At 38.1% G+C, this 26,550-nt stretch overlaps 1 protein-coding gene across 2 annotated transcripts in view; it reads left to right on the top strand.

Annotated features, from left to right (window-relative positions):
* The window catches only part of cacna1h (calcium voltage-gated channel subunit alpha1 H), a 72,319-nt gene that overhangs the window by 28,878 nt on the left and 16,891 nt on the right, over window positions 1-26,550 (top strand). For both annotated transcript variants that reach the window (XM_020704247.2, XM_023958231.1), the window contains exons 11-22: window positions 3,761-3,912; window positions 4,403-4,588; window positions 4,769-4,886; window positions 9,568-9,723; window positions 10,391-10,478; window positions 11,468-11,658; window positions 13,325-13,624; window positions 13,928-14,028; window positions 14,296-14,419; window positions 22,949-23,017; window positions 23,236-23,420; window positions 23,489-23,615. In XM_020704247.2, the coding sequence (XP_020559906.2) occupies window positions 3,761-3,912; window positions 4,403-4,588; window positions 4,769-4,886; window positions 9,568-9,723; window positions 10,391-10,478; window positions 11,468-11,658; window positions 13,325-13,624; window positions 13,928-14,028; window positions 14,296-14,419; window positions 22,949-23,017; window positions 23,236-23,420; window positions 23,489-23,615 (1,797 nt within the window). The remainder of the gene's footprint in view (window positions 1-3,760; window positions 3,913-4,402; window positions 4,589-4,768; window positions 4,887-9,567; window positions 9,724-10,390; window positions 10,479-11,467; window positions 11,659-13,324; window positions 13,625-13,927; window positions 14,029-14,295; window positions 14,420-22,948; window positions 23,018-23,235; window positions 23,421-23,488; window positions 23,616-26,550) is intronic.

Genomic DNA, 26,550 nt, shown 5'->3' with positions numbered 1-26,550 from the left:
TATCTAGAAATCCATAAATCTTAATATTGATTAGCTTATAAAGCAAATTATGCAATTTTTCTATAAAATGATTTGTGCAAAATGCACACAGTTTCTTCATTTAACACCTTTGTATAAAATATTCCAATCGGTTCTGTTTTTTTAAGGTGCTCCCTGCAGTATGTTATGTGAAAAGATCAGTTTCATTTATGTGTTAAAGCACTAGTTCACAACCATGTTGCCTCAAGGTTTTACAGAAAAGGAAAAAAAGCATCAAAGCAGACTGAGTTAATTACAATTGTCAGAATTCAATTCAGCCCAAACAGCCTGACATTTCTGTATGAACAAGCTATGGAAACATTTGAACAAAAGCTAGAGTGGAGACACTGTAGAAGACAGCCAATGTTTTGGTCTGCAGCTACTGTGCAGGTACATTTGTAATTCCTGTAATTATGATGCATTCTGTAATTATTAAATAACCACCCAATACAAAATGAACATTTCTACAAATAAGTATGTCATAATTATATTATTTTTTACTAGGTAAGACATATGCTGTATTCTTAATTGTTGCAGCCATAATTTGGAAAAACGTTTTGGAGGAATACGTCATTTCAAAGATTTTTATATGGCCTTTAAATGGTCTTCCTCCAGAGGTATTTGGCTAAAATGATCCAAAGGTAGAGCAGCACAAGAGGTCAACACACTGAGGAAAGCACCTTTTAGGGAAAACTCTTCTCTTGCCTCACAGCAAGAAGGCCTGTATGGTTCAAATCCTGGCAGGGACATTTCTGTGTGAAGTTTGCATGTTCTCCTTGCGCATGTGTGGGTTTTCTCTGTGCAATCTGGCTTGGTGTTTAATGTGAGTGTTAAATAGGCTCTCTGACAGACTGGCATCCCTTTCAGAGTGCCTTCACTCAACTGTAGCTGGAATAGGCACCAGAAACTCCATGACCCCCTTAGGGATAAATTGGGTTTGGAAGATGAATGAGGATCGAAACAAATCAAAGATCCCACGTGTTTTATCCATAAAACAAAACAATGAACCCTGTGAAAATGAAACATCAGTATTGTGTGTAGTATTTGTTTTGAATATGTTTTGTTTCTTTACAGGTCTCATTTGTATGTGATTTAGCCCTAGTTAGTAGCAGATAGTCTTGTGAACATGCTATCTGCTACTAACAGTTGAATAAATCATTATTGCTCTGTGTCTTTAAATTAACGTGAGAGAAGCACATTTCAGAAAATTCAATAAAATAATTATGAGAGCCATACCCTATTTGTATTTCACATTTCTACCTAAAGATAGTTAATGTGCACAGATCACAGCAAGGCAACTGCATTAAACATCTTTATCACATGTTTTGATTTTCTGTCAATTATTGAGGTTAGCCAAGCTTTGGTGACAACACTATCTTCAGTTCATCACTACCATTTGCAAATTACTTTAAGTCTGATTTCAAATTATTTAGTACTTATTTATTTTTCCTTTGTAACCTTTCTTCCCCCTTTTGTACTTTTATTCTGATCCCATTTAGTTTAAGGTTTATTGAGCAAACAGTTTTATCTGAGAGCTTAGTTGTGTCAACTGGACTTCTGCTTGTAGAGTCAAAATGTTTTATTCCTCATCCTGAATAAAAGTTGGTATGGAGGAAAGGAAGGTTTCAGTTCATGTAGGGCCTGTTCACAGCACACCAGTTGGGCCCTGCTATGCCAGCATTAATCACCACAGGGGGTTGATTGTTCTCTGTCCCTGCCTCCAATTAGAAAGAACTTTTTATCTTCACTGTCCTGGCACAGTCAACATGCATGTCCATCCAATACAATTGGACTTTAATTTGGATCTAGAAAAAGACTAAATCTTGTCCCTCACTATGTTTTGTGGAAGGTGCTCTGGGAATATGGGTTTTGGACCCCCTAAAAACCGTCCAGTGTCTGCAGATCCATAGAAAGAGTTTGATTTACATTGGCAGGAGTAAGTCAAACCTGTTTCCAATGAATGTTGGACTTTGGTAGGAATGACATTTGTCAAGAATTTTGTTCATAATTTTTTGACAGAATTTGTAGGATCAGCCAGAGGCCAGGGAATATTCAAATTTGGGGGTTTCTGGATTAAATTTCAGCTTTTTGCAGACGATGTAGTTCTGTTTTTAGAATGATTTGTATAGCAACCAAAAAGGTACAATGTAACCAACATTTGTAACAAAGCAAATACATGAAGACAAATATTGAGAGGAAAAAACAACACATTGATCATAGTTGTCATCTGTTTTGCCAAAGACCTTTTCTTTTCTCTTATGATTTACTGAATAATTACAGCAGTAGACAGATCCGGGCTTCAGGTAGTCTTGTCCAGATCACACTCCCTGCGTCTGTCAAGCCACGCCACTGCAGTGTGTGCAGAATGAGGTCTGGCAATGTCCCGCTGAAACACCCACAGACGTGCTGGGGAGAGACGTCACCTTGATGGTAGCATATGTCTTTTCAAATTCAAATCTATGTCACTGCTTCGACAGCACCTTTACTCATACTAACATTATTTCTGATGCACACATCACAGATGCTGCATCTTGCTCATGTTCCTTTTTTTTCTATCTTTGGCACTACAAACAAACGTGTTTATGGAAAGCTCACCTGTTGAGTGCAGGTTTGTGCTCAGATCACTCTGCAACTTGAGAAGTTGCAGAGTGATCTGAGCAGGACTGATATACACGTGTCCATTTGACACTTTCTCGGGTTCTGTTTCAAGAAGTAAAAAACAAATGTTTTTCTGACATGTTACTGAACACATACCACCATATTGATGAATGATGGCTCGCTGTGCATGGCGGCTTTAGTGCAACACACATCTCGCTGCAGGTTTCTTTTGTTCAGCACTGATATTCCCCAGACTTTGTGAATCCCTACATAATATTAAACAAAGAAAAAAAGTGGTCTCTGAGGGTGCCCTTCAAAAAGAAATGACTTTATTTTATATATTTTCAAGCTGCCAAACCTTGTTTTTGTTTTAACCCAATATTTTATTGGACTCTATATGGAATAGGTTTGCGAAAAACAACTACAGTCCTTACAAATGTCCATCTCAGATTCTGCTTCAAATTTTAGGGACATTTTTTTAGATAAAGTCCTATTTTTTTAGCCATATTATATTTGTATTATGTATTTAATTTGTCCAAACCTAAATGGTAGGCAAGCATTTTAACTGTTATGTTTAAGGATGTTTTTTAAAAGTTTATCTCCATTAAATGCTTCTGCATCAATCATGACAGCATTATACTCTTCCTGGAAAACGCAATTCAAATGTTTGTTTTTTTGCTAGAAATGTCAATCTGTTTCAAAGGTTTTCTTAAAATCCTTGGAGATCATTTTAAATAACAAGCCTGGCTCAGAGGTATTCACTGGTTTTCTTTGCAGCGACTCGTCAGAGAGTTTTTTTCAACTTGATTTGATGAAACCACTTTTTAGTATCAAAGAGAGTGCCGAGCGATCAAATACTTGCTTGTTTAGAAAAGCTGACAGTTTCCATGTTCTTTACCTTTTTTTCTCAAGAATCTGCCTTCTCAAGACCTTGAATTCCAAGAACAACATTTGTGAAAAACCTTCTTTGTGTGCCACTATCAAATATTTGCTATTTAGGCTTTTTGTGGGCATTCTGTTGGATTTCCCAACAGGCTGAGTCTGCTGCACTCTGTGACAGTCTGTATCTGTTTGTTTCTCCCTTTTCTGTGCCTGTCCCTCTCTGTACATCGACACCTCTTTCCTCATTGCTGGTCCTCCTCAGCCACAAGAGCTGACCGATATTTTGGAGATCAGTAACATGGTGTTCACCAGCCTCTTCAGCCTTGAGATGCTGCTGAAGCTCCTGGCTCTGGGGCTCTTTGGCTACATCAAGAACCCATACAACGGCTTTGACAGCATTATTGTCATAATCAGGTAGGGTGGGGGAAATGCATGTGTCTCTATGTTTACCCCCCCCAAAAAGAAAATCTGGCCTTGTTAAATCCTTCCCAGAATTCCTTTTGATCTTTGCAGCGCTGCTCTGCAGCTGCAGTCACACTGATGCTGATTGAGATAGCAGAGCCACAAGGCTGCAGCGATGGTCTGTCTGGAGGGCCTGTGTTCACTTCCATTATGTAGTATCACAGGTTAAATTATGCATCTGCGTTTGAAGCTTGGCTTGTTTACAGTGACTATTCCCACAGGTCCTGCTCTCCTTATTAGCCAGTTGATTTGCTAACAAAGCTGGCCATCGTAGTCTTTTAGTTGCCTATTATAACACGTGTAAACTTGAATGCTGTCTCTCGTTGAAAGGGTTTTTTTCCTCATCACTTAACTCAGAAATGTTTATGTTTATCAGTAGGTAAAGTCTTACACACTGCATTAGTGTGGATTGTGTTTTGAATGTGTGTGTCATCTATTTCAGTGTGTGGGAGATTGTGGGGCAGGCTGAGGGAGGCTTGTCAGTGCTGCGCACTTTCCGTCTGCTAAGAGTTTTGAAGCTGGTCCGATTCCTCCCTGCCTTGAGGAGGCAGCTTGTGGTGCTGATGAAAACCATGGACAATGTTGCCACATTCTGCATGCTGTTGATGCTTTTCATATTCATTTTCAGGTACTAGTCCTTTTTTTTCTTCTAAAGGTGCAAACAAAACCATTTTACAAAACGTGACAAAAACGTTCATATCATAATAGATTACATGTATAGTAACCTTGTTCTCTTTTTTTTCTTGTTTCAAAATAATAAGTAATGAAATGGTTACATTCATTTTCTGTATCTCTGTGTGGTTTGCAGCATTTTGGGAATGCATTTATTTGGCTGCAAATTCGGTTTACGTCAAGACAGCGGCGACACTTTACCCGACAGAAAAAACTTTGATTCTCTGCTGTGGGCAACTGTCACAGTTTTCCAGGTGAGACACACTCTCTCACCCACACTCACACATGCACACACACACACATGCACACACACACACACACACACACACAGAAAGCGCTCAATTCTGAACCATAAGAAGCACAATGTTTACTACAAACTTTAAAAGCCCAAATTGTGTTTTTGGTGTTTTTAAAATGTTCTTGTAGCATTTTTTTTCATGATGGAGGTCATTGTATGCTGTAAGGGGTCAAATTCGAAGGTGCACCTTCTTCCTCCATCTGGTAGGAAAAATACTCAATAATTATCAATTTTATATTAAAAACAGATTTAAAGACTAATCCTTAAAATCAATTTCAACACTTAAGTGAGTAGATTCACTTCTGAAGGAACCTAATAACAAAGACAGGACAAGATGGACAACGACTGCCTTTTAGATTAGCATGAACATTTAAACAGTAAATAAACAGATTGACATCAATATTCTATTTGTGAGCGTGAGTCTGTGTAAAGGTGTGTGAAAGTTGGTGGATGAGCAAAGTAATGCTTCAGAACGGTTCAAGAGAAATATTGTAATATAAAGAACAAACAATACAGTTAAACTGTTCAGAACACTAGTTTGGATGAATAAAGTTGCCTGTTTTCATGAACGCATCAAACTGCAACAGTTCGGTTAAGAGGGTTTCTTCACCAGAATGACTCGAAGCTGGACTTGGACTGGACTTTCAGACAAAGCTCACAGACAAAGGTGGTTCTCCTGAGTCAGATGAGATGGACGAACGCAGCAGCAGCTTTGCCATGAGGTGTAGGAGAAAGGTTGAAGTCTCTTGTGGAGCTTACGACGTTCTGTTGGTCCGCTGGTTTTTATACAGCCAAAAAGGGCAGATTGTCATCAGACAAGTGTCCTAGATTTAACCCTTGTGCTACCTTAGATGACCCCACCCTTGCATTGACGTGTTATTCCTACCATAACAAAGGTGGATAAAGGTGGAAATCCATGGACACCAGTGAAGATCACAAATCATTGAAGAGAAAAGGTTCAGCACACTGTCTAGTGGGTCCAGATGACCCAACTCCACATGTTAAAGTGCATATATTAGCACAAAGGTCACAGTTCACTGGAGTTTAGTCTCAAAATGGATCCTCTGATGAGTTTAAAAAAATGAAGCAAAAATTGTGACGAGCTTCAAAATGGTTAAAAAGAGAAAGCACAACATTTATCAAAAAGAATAAGAAAATAAAATGTTGGGTTTGACACAAACTTAGATATGTGGGGTGATTTGAGATAAAAGAAATACAACACCAAAAGAATAGATGAAAGTTCCCCCCTTCTTCCTAGGTTTCTCTCATTCTTCTCTCATTCTTCTCTGAACTGAGCTGAACTGAGAGTGTGCATCACCTTTTTGACCTTAGAGGAAGCCTGTCTGTCAGCCAATGGCTGTAAAAACACATCTACGCAGATTTGACAGCTTCAAGTTTCATCAAAAACTGTTAAGAAAAACAAAAGCATGATTCTAAGTTGTTTCTCTTAAATGTTCAGTGATGCGACACCAACATGTTTTTTATGGTAAAATAAGAAGAAATTTGAAAACACAAACAATCATGAAATACTTTTGTGATAAAACAAGTTTGCCTTTAGTTCAAATGAAAGTGAGTTTAGCTTAAACAAAGTTTAAACATAAATTCCTAATAAATAAACAATGAACTATGAAGTTATGACTCAGCAAACCATCAACTTTATGCAGTTTCTTAAGTTTTTTTAATGGTCAAATAAAGAGGAATAAGTCAAAAACTTGAATTAAATTCAACACAATCAATTCTTAAAATGCAGTTTATCAATATATATGGTTGAATTTCTAAACTCATGTTCAAATATACAATGAAAATATTCATGACATCACAAAGAAAATAATTGTAGTTTCACCTGCTTCCAGTTGAGATCTGCGAATAAAGTTTAGTCATCTTCATGTGTGTTTATTCACATTCAACACAACAAAAGTAAAGAATTAATGTTTAAGACTTTTATTTGTGGAAAAGGGTATTTAAAATAAAATGTTCATCTTAGTTTGCCCAGAGCAGAATTTTTCAGTCTTGCCATGGATGCAGGTGTTGTAAAATCATAAACCTTACAGTCCAAATGAGTTCAGTGAATCCTTCAGTGAGGCTAACAAGGAGTGTTCTTTGAAGACTATTTAGATAATTTCCTCTTTCCGTAAATCCTTCTTATGAGTATTCCAGTGTTTTACTTATCAAGAAATATGATTTTGGAAGTAACAGACCTTTTTTGGGGGGCTTTGGGTCATGTTGGGACCTTTTACAATCCAAAGTGAAGCCAGATCCTCAAGCATCTTGATAAGATCTTCCAAGAGGGTTTTATTGCCTTGGAAGGTCCAAGCCTTGGAATGTATTCCTGATTATAGTGGACTCACAGTTCTTCCTTAATTTTTCACCCTTTGAGAAATCAAAAAACAGATGTCATCGTGGCATGCTACAACATATATAAAGAAATTAAAAAACAAAGTATTTTTTTATTCAAATTGTAGTGAATCAGGAGCAGAAAAAAAGAGTAAAAGAGAAAAAAAAGAGATACTGGTAGTTTGAAAAAGATAGAATTTGTTACAAGCTCAAAGAGATCCATCCATGAACGTCTTTGTTTTCCTCGTCTGAGCTGGAATCTGGCTCAAAACTGTACGGCTGGATGGCTCGGATATTACTCACCATGTTTGTTCCACGGTAATGTTGGGGTTGGGGTTGTGAGGGGCTGTAAGCCAGCGGGAAAGAGTGTTAACAGATGGGTGATAGGAAGGGTGTTGCTCTGCACCAATAGTCCCGCCCTCTGAGGCAAATTTCTGATGAATTCCAACCAATCTGCAGGAAGCATGTCCTAGAAAATGACACAGATTTTTTATCTGGCTGAAAACGGCATAATCATAATTAAAAGACCACTGGAAATGCTTTTAATATAGATTAAAAGATGATTGGAGTGGGTCTTTAATCAAAATTTATTTATTTTTATAAAGCACATTCCTTTAAAAACATAACACAAAGTGCTTTCACGTTAAGGACGAAAAAAATAAATGTGATTTAAAAACGAGCACGAAAATTAACCAACAAACTTTTACATTTTGTTGTCTGTTGGAAACGCTAATAATATTTGGGACCTCCCTTTCTGTGAACAGCTGCATAACCAGCCAAATGTAGCATCCCAGGCGGGGACCGCTCCACCACAGCTAAATGGTTATGCAGGTCCCCATCTAGAGCTACAGCTGCTGAAAAGCAGCCGACCCAGAGGGAGAGGTCCCAACTGAGGAAGCACCGGCAATGAAAGTTAAAATAAAAATGAGAATTAAAAGTAAACATAATAAAAGCAATAAACACATAAAACATTTAATAAGGTATAATAAAATAAATTATACATAATTTAGTGTAAATTAATAAAACTAAATAAATAAGTAAAATAATTAGAGTAGTGAACATGAGCTAAAAGCCAGGTGAAAGAGATGGTTCTTGAGTTTTTTCTTAAAGCAACAGTGTTCTATGCAGCTCTCAGGTTCCCTGGCAGACTGTTCTATAAACGAGGGCCATAGAGCTGAAAAGATGCCTCTGTCTAGGTTTTGGTTTTTACAGTGGGAATGGCTAGAAGACCATAACAGTGCCATCATTCCTGGTAAAACAAACTTACAGGAATTTCTCTCTTTGACAGGAGCTAACAAGTTAGTGAGGATAGAAGGAAGAGTAACTGCAGAAAAAAATAGTAATCTTGAGAGAAAGTGCTGTCCAGAGAGTTGACACATATGCAGTGGAAGTTCTGAAGTAACCACACGCAGTCTGGATGTGAAGTCAGTAAATTATCTTAGGGTAGACCTAAAGTTGGCTGTGCATTGACTCTCCTTATCCAATCTGGAACAGCTTGATTGGATCTTCCAGGAAGAACTGGAGTAACTTCCAAGCGTAGGCTGAACTTCAGTAGGTTTGGCCACAGCACTGTGGGATCTGTGGTAAAATATGTAAAGTTTTGGCGCAGAGTCAGCCCAACCCCTCAGTGATGGGGCTGGTTTGACATCTGGAGTCCTAACCCTCTGGTTTGGGGGTGGCTACAGAGTGAACACTGGGAGAAGGTTTGAAAGGAAAGGATGCAGCTCGGAAAGGCTGACACCATGCAGAGATTGGATGAAGGATGAATGGATTTGGCTCTGTCTTGTTGCTAAGCTTCAGCTAAATTTCAAGTCTTTCAACTCTGCTCATCATGCAGGACATGGCAAAGTTACGAAGGGTTAGAAACAAGTATCAAAATTAATGGTGAAAGAATTCTGATGCAAGACAAACCTGAAAGTTTTTGAACATGTTCTGTGATGAAACGACAAATTAAGACTCTAAATTCAAACAGTCTCTGCTGATTAACTTCCCCATTATTTAATTTACCCCAATTTGCAAGCAGTCATGCTCAGTTTTTCTGCACAACCCCCTCGGTAGGCAGGTAAGATTCTCTGTACAAGCAGTGGGGGAGGTAGGTGGTGAAACATGCGCTCCACAGGGACTCCTTTTATTGCTGATGAGCATCATTGTTGTTCATGTCACAATGAGACTTTCAGAGAACACTCATATCTCAGACTCAGACCTCCTGCCTGTGAATCTGTTTGCATTTAAGGTTCCTTTGTGTTTGACTTTATATTTTTCTTGAGCTGCTTGAGATGACTGTCCTCCTCTCTGATCTGCAGATCCTCACCCAGGAGGACTGGAACGCTGTACTCTACAACGGCATGGCCTCCACCTCGCCTTTGGCTGCCCTCTACTTTGTGGCCCTCATGACATTTGGAAACTATGTCCTGTTCAATTTGCTTGTAGCCATTTTGGTGGAAGGCTTTCAAGCGGAGGTAAGGGCAAAGATGACGCTGAATTTGAGCTATTTAGAGAACACGACACAGGAATTGATACTAATGGAGCTGGGTTGTGCTGTCGACACCCAAGATGTCTGGTGCAGACTAAACCTTGTGTGGTTCCCCCTCTTCACATCCATATCCACTGCTTTTACCCACTTGTTTTCTCTCCTTGTTCCCTGTATCTGTGGCTCTCCCTGACACATAGACACTCATAATGTTCTCCAGGGCAGGGAAGTGTTTGATATCGCCTGCCATTCACAGCTGGTGAGCTTTTGTTGTTTAGTTTTCATCTTTTATCACCAGCATCAGAGAACACTTGCTCTCTATCTCAGGCACACACACACACACATATATATAGATACCCTTTGCCAAAGCCGTCTGCCTCAATATTTCTGGCGTGATTTTAATTAAATTCAGTAAAGCTTTATTGGCGTGACTACAGGAGGATGCTGCCAAGGCGTTGCACATAACTCATAAGGAGAAGGCTGGAGATTCCCCCTCTTCTTTTTTTTTGCTTCAAGATCATTCTCTCTTGACTTGTCGTCCACTTTTAAAAAGTCAGCAGTGTGTGAAAACAGAAAGGCGATGATGATAATTAAGATTGCCGTAATAAGGGTCATCCTGGTGCTCTGTGCAATCATTACATGCCTGTGTGTTTTAGGGAGATGCCAATAGATCTGAGGCTGATGACGACAGACTATCACTGTGTTACCATGATGAGGAGAAGCTGAAGGAGCTGTATGCTGCAGGTGCCATCTTTCATTTTAAAGTTTTTATGTCACCTATTCGGAATTACAATATCATATCATGTTTAGATAAGTTGTTTTATACTCCATATATTTTTGCAAAAATGATCATTTCTTTATGTGGAAATCATTTAGGACAGCTTGTCTGTATATTTTAAGTGTTAGCTTTTTATGTGAATGTGAATAATGTTATTATATTAAAATGAAACAACATATGGTAAACAATACAATTCGTTCAAGACCCACCCTTAAATAAATAGGGGTTTTTGGTATTTTTAACATGTTCTTGCGGTATTTCTTTCACAATGGAGAAAGAATATAAAGAAATTTCAGATGAAAACGGCATTTCTAAGTATTCCTGTATTCAAATTGTAAATCAGGAGCAGATAGAAAAATGTTGTTTAAAAAAAGACTGTATTTTTTATGTATAAAATACACTGGGCGGGCCACAAGCTCCCTGCTCCAGGGCGGCAGTGGATCAGGGGTTGAGCAGGTCGTTCAATGATCGAAGGATCACTGGTTTGATCCCGCTCGCCCTAGTCAACTGTCGTTGTGTCTATAGGCAAGACACGTCACCCTCCCTGCTTCCAGTGTGGCTCCACTGGTTTGTGAATGCAAATGAATGTCCCGCTGATGGTCAGAAGGACTGTGGGAGCGAACTGGCAGGAACGCCTCTATCATCACCAATTATACAGTACAGACCAAAAGTTTGGACACACCTTCCCATTCATTTGAATGAGAAGATGTGTCCAAACTTTTGGTCTGTACTGTACATGGGGAGTGAATGAATAATGGACACATTGTAAGCACTTTGTGCGTCTGGAAAAGCGCAGATAAATCAAATCCATTATTATTAACTCCCAACAAGGGAATGGGGGGTCCTGCTCACAACTGAGAGGTGTGGTTAGCGTATCAAATATAATAACCAAAGCAGCAACAAAACCTTAAAATGTTCTCTAAACTTTGAATTTAAATCTTGTGTTTGTGTGTAGAACTGAAGATTCAGGCAATGATGCTGAGCCCCAACGGCCTCCTCAACCCAAAAGCCTCCATGCCTCCGCCTCCTCCCCCACCCCTGCCTGTCATCACGCATACTGCAGCCACACCCACCATGAACGCCAACCAGTCGCGGCGAGCAAGTGGTGCATCCACAGACATGAACAGCCTTGAGCCGAGGTCTCCGGTGAGCTTTCCAGGTTCTGCTTTTTCTGACATGACTGTCTGAATGAGGCTAATTTCTACAAGCTATTGAACAGAGAATTACTCCAACAAGTGTGCTGAGAACAACTTCAATTAGAAAAACTCGCAAGTAATTTACAGAAACTGAAAACTGTTTTACTCTTGCAACAAAAAAATTCTCAACTTGCAGGTGATGTTTAATTTCGTTGACAATCTGAATCATTGTCTTTCTCCAGACTTAAAAAAATGACTCCAAAAAACATTTTGCTATTCAAGATTTGCAAAGGTGAACATTTTGGAACCAGCCTAGTTTGGGCTTGTAGCTCTCTGTTAACGTGGCAATTATATCAGCTCTACCAACTGCTGATCAGCTGAGTCACACAGTCCTCTGAGCATTGGCTTCAGTGCAGCAGCTCGGTGGCCTTTCTGTGGATTTTGTGATGCACACGACTCACTAACAGTTATTGAGACATTTCCAGAGTAGAGCTTCCTGTCCTTGTAATTCAGAAGTACTAGAGAGCACATAATGGTTGATCTCTTTTTCTTTTTTTTTTCCATCTAAATCTCCTCACCTCATCTGCAGTCTAATCAGATGTCGTCCTGGTCTTTTGTTCACTTCCCAGGTCTGTGTGTCAACATGACCTTCGCACAAACCTTTTTAAATAAATTATCTAAAACGTCCCGATTTAAAAAAGTGAAGTGCGAAAGGGCAGCACTTTTGTATTCTCTATGCTGATATGAAAACAAAGAAAGTTTGAAGGATTGCAGTGGAAACATTGTGCGTTTTAATTATTTTCTTGTTGTTTTTTTTCAAACTTAAAGCAAGAGATATATTGTAGTTTAAAAAAAAAGGTAACTTTGTGTGCAATCTTTGTTTAAATATTTTGATTTCAAAATGTTTAATTGATAAAAAAAATGATGTAAAAAATTTGTGATATGGTTGTTTGACCAAAAAAATAGTATTGCACTTTTTTTTTTTTTTTAGCTAAAAGCCAAAAAAGATCTGCTGCGTGTATCAATTTTCCCCTGAAAATATGGAGCACAGCAACTTGTATTGCTGGTCATCTGAAAATGAAATGATATTTGCATGTAATGTGAGGCAAGAGGGTTGGTAAACCCCAGTAATATATTAAAGATAAAAGAAAAGCAGAAAAAGCAGAAAACCAAAACAAATGCAACATAGAGAGAAGACAGCTGGTTATCTGAAATGGAAAAAGGTTCAAGGAAAGAGACCTTCCAAGAAAAAGAAATACATTTAGGCTTTAGAAACCACCAAACAGACTCAAAGATAAAGCAGAAAAGAATTAGTATCCACTTGTTCTTTATAAAAAAAAGTATATTCTGAGTTTTTTTCTACTTAAAAAAGAAACTGTCTAGTTGAATTAAATTATTCAATCTGAATAATTTTGCTGATTTTTCCATGATCAAAGATCCAGATTGAGATAGTTGAAAGGCCAGGTTTGGCCGGCGGGTTACTATTCAGCAGGTTGGGCCAAGCTAATGTAAATTTTGGCCTACATCTTCGCATGTGGGCTGATGGAGTAGACCACGTAATCAAAGGTATTCCACCCACAAGGTCAAAAACGCAAAAGAGCAGCTTTACTCTGCTAAGAAAAAATCTACTGTACAGATTTGGGAAAAATACATACTGACTTTGTTATACTTCACAGTCTCCCTGGGACAGTGGGCCTGAGAGCCGCCGCTCCAGCTGGACCAGTATCAGTCGGGCCCCCAGCCTCCACAGGAGGAGTCAATCAGGAGAGATGGAGTCCCTGCTGTCTGAGATGCACACGTGCTCAAGTCCCAGCAGCAGGGAGCCGTCTCTGGACCAGTCAGAATACCTGCAGGTGCCCATGCTCCTCTCACCCGACTGCAACGGAACCACCTTTCACTTCCCTGAACACTGTAACGAGGAGGCCCCCCTGCCATCCTATTACCATAGTGACCAGGAAGAGGAGGAAGCTGAGGAGGTGAAGGAAGCTCTGAAAATGCTATTACATTCTCAGGCAAAGGTTTAAAAGCTTTTGCAAGTTTTCTGGTAAAGCAAACCTCAAGGAGATATTAAACTATTAAATCTTTGACGAACTGGTTTGAAATTATAAGGCAAGTTAAGAGAAATAATGAACTATCATTCCTTCATTTACAGAAGATAAAATTATGGTATTTTGATAAATGTAAACTATGAAACTCTAAATGGAATGCGGAAGTGTTTTTCATGTATATCTGAGCATGCTCTCATTTTGTTCTCTCGAATGTGTGTGTGTTTCCTGCAGAGTTTATGTAAGAGGCTGAAGAAGATCCTGGAGCCATATGAGCCTCAGTGGTGCCTGGAACATGAGGAGTGGTCTCTCTATCTGTTTGCTCCGGACAACCGGTCAATACATACAATACACAGACTCACACTGAGATTTTCCCAGGAGAGTTAGGTGGCTTAATGTGAAAATTCACAGTTAGAGCGTGAAGCTCACAGCTAAGCTTTGGTGATGCAGTTCCCGCTTTTACCAATTACCACCATCCATGTGGAAACATGCACTTTGTGTGGACAAATGCTGTGATGGAAGTGATGCAGGTGATGTCTTTCATGTTGAAACCTGAGGTGTAGCTGCTGATGCTCTTTCTCCCTTGCTGTGTTTGCTCCCAGGTTCAGGCTGTGGTGTCTGAGGGTCATCGGTCACAAGATGTTTGATCACATCGTCTTGCTCTTCATATTTTTGAACTGCATCACCATCGCACTGGAGAGACCGGACATCAGCCCCAGGAGCATGGTAACTTAAGCGTGCTGGCAGACTGCTGCACATGTTTAGACTAAGAGCATGACATGCTTTCAAAGAAATACAGTGCTCTATCAGCGTTAAATCCTCACATGCTAAATATAAATTTGCAGCTCACTAATAGGTGATAAATGTTGCAGTTCTTTAAATGACCACCAGAGTATGGTTTCAAAAGGAACCCATTTCTCTCGACTATCGTGCATATGTCCAACTTTTTAAGTAAAGGATATTTTGCAGGGTGAAACCCCACAACAGGACTCATTTAGGCTATTCAGAATCTCTGATGCATTGACTCTACATGAAAGCAGGGTTGAGTTTGCCTCTGAGTTGGTGCGGAGTAAGCCCGCCCCCACTGCCCGTTATCCATCTCTGTTTACATGCTCTCGCGCTATCTTACAACCCTCACAACTCCAATTTAACATTAGTGGTGAAACAAAAATGGCACGCAGTATTGGAGCTATCTCCTGAGCCGCTTTCAAGTGGTAGGGGTGAGGCCTACCAAAAAGCTCCCTCCTGATTGGTGAGAGTGGTTGCCATAGAAACAATGACTCAGACCAACTTGGACCAGTCGCTGCTTACTAACAATTTCTGGATCCAACATGATTGACTTAATTTAATCGGAGCTGGTAGTACCGAATTTTCACAACAATAAGGCGCACTTAAAAGTTTTAAATTTTCTCCAAAATGTACGTAGCGTAGCATAGGTGCGGTAAAGAGGATGTAGGAGAGGACAGCATTAGAATGGTAAGGAGGGAAGTGTTGGAGTGAAAGAAGACACACCCCTAAATAGTACAAAAGTGCAGGTATGTGCTTTATGCAGAACAACATAATGCACATACAAGAAGCAGATCTCTGCATCTTCCGACGGTCAGAGAACAAAACGGGAAAGGTTCAACACGTGTCTGCTTGCACTGTTCTTCGAGTTTTTGCAAAAGCCGGCATAATTCACGAGGAGCCGCACGGCAACGATACAGACTCTGATAATGATGAAAGTGAACTTGGCACGTTTGATAGAAATTTAGCCCAGCTGTTCATTTCAGATACAGAAGATGAGGACTTTGAAGGATTTTTGGATGCTGCTGCCTCTTTTAAAACACACTAGCATGTATGTTTTACCGGTATGTTTCAAACCCGGTGCGCCTTTGTTATTTGTTAAATAAAGAAAAAGCACCCCTAACTGAACCTGTGCCCTATGGTTGTGAAAATACGGTAAACCATTTGCATTGGGTGACATTACACTCACTCAGTCCAGTTCTAATATACAGTCAATGCTCTTAGATAAGAGATGGATCCACTCTCAGATATCTATGGATATCTATGGTTCTACTTATTCGAAGAGAATTGAATGTAATTGTTACACTAAAACTTGCATCGCTGTAGTGCACCCTGAGCCGTCCCATTCTCAGCTCTCTTTTATATATCACATAGTTGTTTTTGTCATTTTGTAAATATCTAAAAGCAACCAACCAGGATTCTCCAAACATCGTTAACTTAAGCTCCTGTGATGAAGCTGCAGTTTCTGTGGTTTCTATGCCTATTATAGGTTGGATTTAGTATAAACTAATGAGAGGAGCTTCAGTGGTTCCTTTTAAGTGTTCTTTGTGGTACACACTGCTCCAGGCTTGACAACAGAAAAGAAGATAGTGCTTTCGGTGTCTTTTGAAAAGCTACATTTAAATTGTCAGTATTTATTCATCTTTACATGGGAAAACTAGTCTTTATTCAAGTAGGTACATTTGAGAACTTTGAGAACACTGCCATGTTTAGTTAATACAGTACATTTGAATACAATTTATGGTATTAATGAGCAGATTTTGAAGAATAAGGATCAATAGTTGAATGCACATATTTCAACAAAACGCTTACTGGAGGATTTTTAATGTCCCAAGCACACTAAACAAGCGGTTAGTCTTTTTTCTGTAGATGCATAAGATTTCATTTCGGTCCAGACTTTACTTGACCCAAGACTTTGCAGTTTTATGTCTTCCAGTTCATGGAAATCCTTCCGGTGAGTTTAGTCATGGTAGTCCTAAAAGACATCACCAGGCTTTTGAAGAGTATCTTCAGTAATGATTTGTAGTTTTTGAGATGAAATTGTAACTTTATCTGTCAACTTTTCCACCATGCAGTGGAAAAAGACGTTATAATCAGAAGCACAAACAGGAAAGCTGAAAGTCACAAGATATTTTCGCAGACGTAACAGGCTATGAGGTTTGAACAGGATTTTGTTTTTCAGTCAGAAAACTTAGAGGAACCATGTCATGCTTTACTATGACACCAACATTAAATAACCTACTCCTATGAAAAGACATTTAATAAAAAAACTTGAACAAGACAAAGCCCATGGAGAAACAAAAAGGTAACAAAACAGACCAGATGACCTGACAAGGAAGAACTGAAAAACGTGACATTTAAATAGACGAGTAATTAACTAAAAGGAAGACAGCTGTGGATCATGAGTAACCCTTGTGCTATCTTAGATGACCCCACCCTTACTTTGACGTGTTCTCCTTACCATGACAAAGGTGGATAAAGGTGGAAAGATTTCATGTAATCCATGGACACCAGCAAAGATCACAAATCCTTGAAAAAAAAGGTTCAGCGCACTGTCTAGTGGGTCCCAACGCTAAAGTGCCTAGAACAGCACGAGGGTTAACCTGAAACTGTTGTGACTGAGGGACAATCCAAAACAGAACATGAGCAAAACCCATAACATAACTGACAAAAACCAAACCAAAGTTCACAATCAGAAGCAGACAAAAAAATGCCATTGGAAAAAGCTTGTGGATGTGATCCTATTAGGGCAAACCACAAGCTCCCTGCTCCGCTCCATTCTGTTGCATCCACTTACAGACAAATAGAGCCATTTATGTCTTTGTTTTACTCTTGTGGGCTGGCATCTGACTCAGAACTGTACGGCTGGATAACTCCAATGTTGCTTGCCAATTTTATGCGCCCAGTTATGTTAGCTTGGGGGTGTGAGGGGCTGTATGCTACTGGATGAGCATGTAAACAAAAGGATGTTGGGAAGTGGAGGAAGGCTTTTTCGCGCTAATGGTCCCACTCATAATTAAGAGGTAAGTTTCTAATGAATCTGCTGCTGTACAGAAACTGTCGTGGAAAACGACATATTTTTTTTAAATTTTGGCTAAAAATTGCATAATTATAATTAATATTAGAATATATTTTTATATTTATATATGTTTTAAACTGATCTTTTTTGCTTCTTCTCCATCTGTCACTTGTCAGTAATGATAGACATTAAATCCATATCTCTCCTAATTGGAACAATGATACAACCAAATGACTCACTTTGTTCTGGCTAATATTTAGTCGGTTCCCCATTTTTCAGAGCACATAAAATCTGAAGTAAATAGACCATAAAGTAGAGAATTCAAGCTATGAAATTCAGCTTCAAGTGAAACTATTCCATTTTGTGAACCCTACAAGGTTATTTACCAAGCCCCCATTATGTTTTGCTAAATCTTAAGCAAACATTAATAAATCAAATGTTGCAATTCCAAAAAACACCAATAGAGGCTTGCTTTAAAGGAAGCAATCCTTGCCTACTGGCTCTGACTACATTATAGGGCAGAAAATTAACCATACTTTCCCGCAAAAGTATACTTTTAATCTCTGTTTGCTCTCTTCACTGCTGAAACCCCCACTCCAATCATCTTTTGATCTACTATAAAACTATTCCCACTGGGCTATTTTATTAAATAATTATGCAGATTTTAGCCCAAATCAAAAACCTGTGCAATTTTCTAGGAAATAGTTTCTGCAGAGCGGCGTTAGTTTATCATAAATTTACCTATGAGTTGTGGGTGGGACAGTAAGAAAGCTCGCCCCTACTTTCTGACGTTCATCTATGTATGCTCCGTCCCTAAATTTACCAGTACAACAAAAATGGTGAGTAATATTGGAGCTATTCAGTTTTGAGTCAGATGTCAGCTCGGACAAGGAATAAAAGACGTTCACGGATCTACCTACTTGTTTACAAGTGGATGCTTCCAAATAGAGCGGAGCAGGGACCTTGAAGCTTGCTGTTGTAGTTTCTACGTTATTGCTACATGCCTTTCCCAACTGCATTTTTGTCTGCTCCTGATTGACAACAATTTAAATAAAGAAATACTCTGAAATTCAATTTTAGGCTTCATTTTCTTGATATATGTTCTCAATCTTTAGAAAAAAGCCACGAGAACATGTTAAAAACAGCAAAAATATTATTTTTGTTGGAATGGGTCTTTAAACTCTGCTCACACTAACACAACCTTAGATTGAACAGGCTCTAAGTCGTCATTCCTCTTTTAAACACGTATGACTAGTCTAAAAACGTACTGGTTTAAGAAGCACCTTGGTGGCAATTTGAGCTGAGAAACCAGAAATATAAACTGGATCCACTGCTATTTGGTTTAAGTAGATAAATTATCTGGTTCAGTAACCACAAAATTATGATCAGTCTTCTTTAAATGGTAAACACCAGCAATGATATATTTAAATATCAACATTAGCTGAATTTTTTTTTTCTTTAGATAAAAGTGGTTCACTGCTACAGGACAGGAGCTGATTTTGTTTCTTAACTGAGGGCTTTGTCCAGGTTTATTTTAGTTTTTGAGATAGAGACTTTTTTTCTTTCCTTTAAACATATACAAAGTCATTGACTTTGAAAAGCTGATCACATCTATAGGATTTTTACCATCAGCACTTTTCATTTTTTTGTAACTGTAAAATAAGGTAACAAAGACATCAAACAAACCAATTTTTTTTTTGTACTTCACCGATGAGCCTTTCAGATTCACAAGTCTGTGAAGAAGCTGTTCTTTCTTGTTGCCACTTTCTTTGTCACGTGTGGTTCACTGTGGCCAAAAATGGAAATCTGGGCAGTGCCGTGTTGATGCAAACAATTTCATGATTTTTCATGTTTAGCAAAGAGAGACACATTTATGCACGGCTGAATAAATAAGATAAAAAAGGGATGCATATGCACATGTCTGCTTTTGTGCAAATGCATGCATATCCGTGAATCTACAGTTTGTTTGTTTTTTCACTTGAGGCCTCAGGTATTGTTCTGTTTTTTCAGCATGCCACTGCGTTCTGTGGAAATCTTTGTGACTCGGAGCATTCCAGACTCTTTAAAATCCCTATTTCATTTTTTTTGTTCCTCATGAAGCTCTTTCCAGGTGTTCTTGTATAAAAACACTGAACCACACATGGAGTTTACTGCATTCCTGATTTAGTCATCAGGGTGTGAGTGTAAGAATAATGGAGTCTGAACAGATGAATGAAGAAAATGCAAACAGAAATATTGCTTGTGGTGGAGGTTGGCAAAAATTCAGGATATGTGAGGAAATGAAACGTCATCAAGTGTTTACAGTTACAAAAAAGACGCCAGCAAAGTTAACAGTAATTTTGAATAATTAAGCAATGGGTGGGGGGCTCTGAATCATTTGCTTGGTGGGAACCTTGTGATGAATCTGTTCTTATGTTTGATTAAACTGCAGTGTGAAAGAGGGTTGGACTATGACAATACAAAACAGTATAACACAGTTGAATCAAGGAGTTGTCTTTAGTTTTCTGAAATATTATCCCCACACAAATGTATATTTGAATGAATTCTGAAGTGATATTGAGTGATGAAGTGTTCTTACCTGTTGTTTGAGTCTTCAGGAAACAAATGTACTTTTTCTCCTTTTTTTATTTACTGCAAGAGAAGCAAAAATAGTTTCAGTTTCTGCTGGTGTGTTATTCTGATAGTTGTGAACAGCGTGAAGGAATACATGTTTTTGTGGGCAACTGTGGACATAAGCATAGTGTCAAATGTGCAGGCAATTATTTTCACATGTTCCACTTTCTGTGAGCAGTCTGAGACTTTTCTTGCTGCTGGTTGGGTCCCTCTTCAGAGCTGTAAAGCCTAAAACTGTCCACCCGTCAGTTGTTTTGTGAAACACATTAAACATTGAAACAGGACAAAATAAATAGGACAACAAAATAGATGTATTTTTCTATGTAGATTAAACATTTTCTGTCTGTAAGAGTGACATGCACCATATCTCATAGTTTAACTTTTGCAGCACAATTATTTTTTTATGTTGAAAGCAAACCATGAAAACCACTTTCTTGTGATATTTTGTCGTAGTTATCAGGCAAACATTTTAACATTTTAAAATCATTATTTTACATTTTACCTTTTGACAGGTCAATAGTTCTTCGTAGGCTGCCAAGTCATTGTATTTTATGCATAAAACTGTTGTGCATTGCTATGAAAAAACGGGAAAGAACCTTCAAGCTATGCTTTTTTGAAAATGGCATTTTACTTTTCTTTCAAAGTAAAAGTTAACTTACTTTCCTACATAGAAGTTTCCCATTTTAAAGCATAGTTTTAGTATAAATAGTTTTGGTGTTTTCGTTGCACGAATGGGCTGATAAAATCCTGTAGCATAAAAGTTGCTGTTGTAGAAATAATTGTTGATAGAACCTTGAATGGATTCTATTGTCTTTAATATTTGCCAAAAAAGTATCAATTTATATGGGAAAAATACCTGTCCGATCATAATACACCAAGCAGTGCTTTTTACATGACATTTTTAGATTCCAACTACTTTTGTTTTATGTGAAACTTTTCAATCTAATCATGATTTTTTATTTAAACAATTTATAATATTGCGATGATTTTCTGGTGCTGCGCTTCGGGTAAAATCTGAGATCCTGTCTTTTACAAATAGTGATCTTCATATTCTGTGGATCTCTATGATAAAGCAAAAGAAATAAAATAACATAAAAATACTTACTTAGACATAACACCAATAAACCTTGAATTAAGTAAAAAGACCAAGTTTAGATAGGAAAATTTTACTTCCAAAGAGTGATACTTCAGCATGCAGCAAAAGGCTCACTGATTCTCATACAGAACTAAATGAGGGAGTCTAACAAAGAGCAATAGACACACAAACACCAGGTTAATGAGTTCATATTGTAGAAGGGCAGAGTAGAGAAGGGTGCAAACTTCCCTTTGTTCTTAAGATTAGGGAGTTGATTCCCCTGCCACCCTTAGCTGGTTTCATCACATCCTGAACAGTGTCAAGATCAGCATTTCTAATACAAACACATACCATTCTGTGTGAAACACAGACATTTCCTTCGTAGCAACAGACAGAATAGCAAAATAAGCTTTTTAACCCTTGTGCTATCTTAGATGACCCCACCCTTGCATTGACGTGTTCTCCCTACCATGACAAAGGTGGATAAAGGTGGAAAGATTTCATGTAATCCATGGACACCAGTGAGGTTCACAAATCATTGAAGAAAAAAGGTTCAGAGCACTGTCTAGTGGGTCTAGATGACCCAACTCCCAACGTTAAAGTGCCTAGGATAGCACAAGGGTTAAAGATGTCTAATTGCATAAAGTATGATTTCTTATAAATAGTTTAATTGTATATAAATGTTCATTTTTTTGGATAAGATTCATTAAATGGGATGTATGAAATCGAGTGCATTCATTTACACTGGTTTGAAACTGTCTGCACTGCAAAAGGACGTAACCTAAGAATAGGAAAAGAACACCAATCTTCAGTAGAAAATCACTAGAAAGTAGCGAAATGATCTGTGCATGCAGCAAGTCATTTTTACTTAACAAGAAATCTTATAATACAATTTCAAAATCTGGAAACATGGAGTTCCACAGAAGCATTCATAATAGAGAAGAGAGCCCAATAATCTTTTCTTTTTTTGCTAGTTCTAAGCAAATTGTTTTTGAATCAAATTATAGTTCATTTTGAAAACACTGAAAAAATATATAGGTGCAAATGACTTGTTTGAGAACAAAATGGAAACAAAATGAAAACTACGATCTTTATTACGAATTAGCCCATCTTATTGAATCCTCACAAAATCTAAAACTACCTCTTATTCTTAAAACATAAATCTAAATGTTTGTTTACAAAATACCGGAGTTGAAAATGCCAGTCTAGCTTGTCAGCATTTATTGAATTTTAAAACAACATCCTTGAAAATGAACCAAAAGTGCCAGAGCAATTTTTTTTTTAATCTTTGATCAAGTTTTTCTAGTTTGGTGTAAGGAGGATTAGGTAAGAAGAATTTCGACTCATTTAAACAATAATTTCCTCATGTCTAGATCTTGGCTCTTAATTAGACAAAAAATAATCAACTGTGGATTTTGAGAAAAACCTGGAAAGATGTAGAGGAAAGAAATGCTAACTTATCTTAATACCATATTGATTGTCTGAAAACAAGGTTTTAAATATTTACAAGTGCTTCATAGTTTGCAGTGTACAATACAAAATACTGTAAGTCTAGATAATTATAAAATGCTGAAATGGCTGCGGTTTTTATAAAATGTTTAGAACATTCTAACACATCAAACAGGTATGTTCTTTTATAGATCACATATATTTTTCAGTAGATAACATTCTGCAGTCTTAAAGCTACTCTGACATGTAACCTTAAAAATGATAAATGTTCCTCTGTCACGTGTGTGTGTGTGTGTGTTTGTGTGTGTAACAGGAACGGGTGTTCCTCAGTGTTTCCAATTACATCTTCACAGTCATCTTCGTGGGAGAGATGATGATCAAGGTAACTATAACAGTACTCATAACAGCCTTGATAAAAGGTTTTCCTTCAAAAACCATTTTCTTACACATAAGGAGGCAGTTCTGTTTCTGTGTGGAGATCAGAGAGGATTTCTGTCTCAATTTTCCGCTCAAGTTGCTTTATTATTTTGATCAAACTCCCAGTAATAAACTCTGTTTTGATGAAAGCGTGTGTGTGTTTATGTGGTTTGGTGTGATTAGGTTGTTGCTATGGGACTGTACTTTGGAGAAGGAGTGTACCTGCAGAGCAGCTGGAACATCTTGGACGGTGTGCTAGTGTTTGTGTCACTGGTGGACATCCTGGTTTCCATTGCGTCATCAGGTGGAAATCGGATCTTAGGCATCCTGCGGGTTCTTCGCCTGCTTCGAACACTGCGACCCCTCAGGTAAACAGATAGGGTGTATTGCTTTTTTAATCCATAGTACTTCTGTTTGAATCCATGTATGTTTGCAGGGTGATAAGTCGTGCTCCTGGTCTAAAACTGGTGGTTGAGACGCTGATCACTTCTCTCAGACCAATAGGGAACATTGTTCTCATCTGCTGTGCTTTTTTCATTGTGTTTGGAATTCTGGGAGTGCAGGTAAATATTTATACCACTCATTCCTTTTTTATCTCTTGCTGAGAAAAGATTAACCTCAGTTATTTTACTTCCTGGTTTTAGTGAAAATCCCTTCCCTCAAATTTGATGAACATTAAAAACATGTTTTGTTTCCTGCTAAGTGAAATACAATAATCCCTTGGTGGTATAGAATGGAGGCACAGCTCAGAAAGGCTTGCAGGTAATAAAAAGTGAAGGCGAACATAGGGAGGACATGCAAATGAGCTGCTGATTATGCAACATAGTTCCCAAAAGTAATTAAAAGAATAAGCAATAGTCTTGCAGAGGAATAGGATGGACATTATATACATCATGAATGATGCTATGGATTTTTAAAATGTCAAGAAATAAAACAAGTTCAAGTAAGGTAGGATTTTGCAGGCATTCCGTCACTGTTAATGCTTAAAACAAAATTCAAAAATGCACATTATTATTTTGAAATAAATGCAGATTCGGTGGAATAGTGACCTTGTGTGTGTCTTAAGTTTTTAATTTAAGGATTTAATAGAGAAACAGAACATGTTTGAACTAATTTGAAGATAGACCTAGAAAAAGAAAAACTTAAAGTAAATAATCTAAAACATTGATTTGTTCTGTTGCTTATTTTAGTTTTTATTGTAAGAAAGAAGGTTGATTTTCAAGGTAAGTTCCCTCTTTAAGTTTTTTATTTTATTTATTTTTGCACTTATAAACAGGCACTGTCTGTCTCGACTGGTAGGCAAAGGTCACAAAACTTGATTTGGATTGTTTGCAGGAGTTCTGCTCAAAATTAACACTTAACAACAGTTTTTATAATGTATGAAAAGAGGACACTTTTAGCAACAGCTCCAGACGTGGTGTGACATTAGCACTCTTGTCACTCTTGTATGTGAATCATATGACTATCTGGTTTTCATTTTTAGATCCTCTCCCACCAGGATAGTCTGGCAAACTTGGTAAAAAGGGGATAGGAATGCCAAATAATCTCAGACTTGAAGTTGGTATGGATTGCATTGATGGATGAAACCTTCTGAAGGAAGGTGCATATCCTGTGTGTTCAAAAAACATGATAGAAAGGGTGCAAGACTTGTAGATTAGGAGCAGGTTCAAGAGGCTTGTTATGGAGTGGATGGAAAGAAAAATGGAATAGGAATGATCCTGAAGGAGGAGTTTGCCAAGAATGTTCTAGAGGTGAAGAGAGTGTCAGAGAGGGTGCTGAGTTTGAACATGAAAGTTAAAGCTGTGATCTTGAATGTTGTCAGTGGTTTTGTTATCCAGGTAGTAGGTGAGCTAGAGGAGAAGGAGGAATTCTAGTGGGACAAGGGTGAGGGGATGCAGGGAATCAAGCCTGGTGTGAAGCTACGTTCACACCAGGCTTGTGACGCGTTCTTGAACGCACATTTATGTGGGATTTTGAATGCACATTTAGCCCTTTGTGTTTACACTAGTTAGTCGCTACCTGATACTACCACATGTCCACCACATGCAATGGTGTGCAGTAGTACAAAACTTAACTTGACAGAGATCAGCAAATGCAAAGTTAGACTTATTGTGGAATGAAGAAGTTCACGATTGTGTAAAAAAGGAAAATGTTAGATAAAAATATTGGAACTGATCATCTTTTGATCTATTGTAAAACATTGGTCTGTTAATTATGATTATGCCGTTTTTAGTCCAAATAAAAAACCTGTGATTTTCTAGGACATGCAGAAAAAATGAGAAAACAATACAGAAAATCACATTGTCTGATTTTTAAAGCATTTGTTTGTAAATTATGGTGGAAAATAAGTATTTGGTCAATAACAAAAGTTCAACGTAATACTTTGTTTTTTACCCCTTGTCTGCAATGACAGCAGTCTTCACAAGGTTTTCAGAAACTGTTGCTGGTATTTTGGCCCATTCCTCCATGCAGATCTCCTCTAGAGCATTGATGTTTTGGGGCTGTCCCTCCAAAGATTTTCTCTGGGGTTGAGATCTGGAGCCTGGCTAGGCCACTCCAGGACCTTGAAATGCTTCTCACGAAGCCACTTCTTCATTACCCTGGCAGTGTGTTTGTGATGGTTGTCATGCTAAAGCATTTTTTAGCAATTTCTCGCATGTTTTTTTTTCCTGTTTTCTCAGCTTAATGATTGCTCCTTTCACCTTCATGGAGAGCTCCTTTGACCGCATGTTGTCCATTCACAGCATAATCTTCAAAATGCAAGCAGGAGTCCTCTAATCAACTCCAGGCCTTTTATGTGCTTCACTCATAATGACATATCAAGGGAATTGCCCACAGCTGCCCATGCAATAGCATGGAAGTCAATTGTCCAACTACTTACAAGCCCATGAAATGAAGGGATTGTGTTTAAAAATGCTTTCGTTTTTCGCATTTTTATGCAATCTTTTTGTTCAACCCATGGAATAAAAGCTGAAAGTCTGCACTTCAATGCCATCTGAGTTGTTTTATTAAAAATTCACTGTGGTAAAGTACAGAAACAAAATTGGAAAGAATGTGTCTCTGTCCAAATATTTATGGTCCTGACTGTATATGTGGACATCCCTGAGGTTCCTTCTTTTGTTTCCTGGAATCTGTTTTTCCTTACCGAGAACGAGGGTCTAAGGGCAAGGATGTCCCGTTTAGCTTAGTCTGTTTAGTTTATTAATCAGCTATTGTATTTTATGACTGATTTTATGTTTTGTACAATGAGTGAGGCCCGTTGAGACCACTGTGTTGTAATATAGGGCCATATAAATAGGACTGAATTTTATTGAATTGAATTGGTCTTCCATTTCCTAATAATTGTGCCCCCTTTGCTCTTGCCCATAGTGGAGTTTGAAGTGTGGCTGTTTGAGGTTGTGGACAGGTGTCTTTTATACAGATAACAAGTTCAAACAAGTGCCAATAATACAGGTAATGTGTGGAGGATAGAGGATCCTCTTACAGAAGAGGTTACAG

This window comes from Oryzias latipes, chromosome 1 (genome assembly GCF_002234675.1).
Source record: "Oryzias latipes chromosome 1, ASM223467v1".
Classification (NCBI taxonomy): domain Eukaryota; kingdom Metazoa; phylum Chordata; class Actinopteri; order Beloniformes; family Adrianichthyidae; genus Oryzias; species Oryzias latipes.
This window is presented reverse-complemented; position numbering and strand designations above follow the sequence as displayed.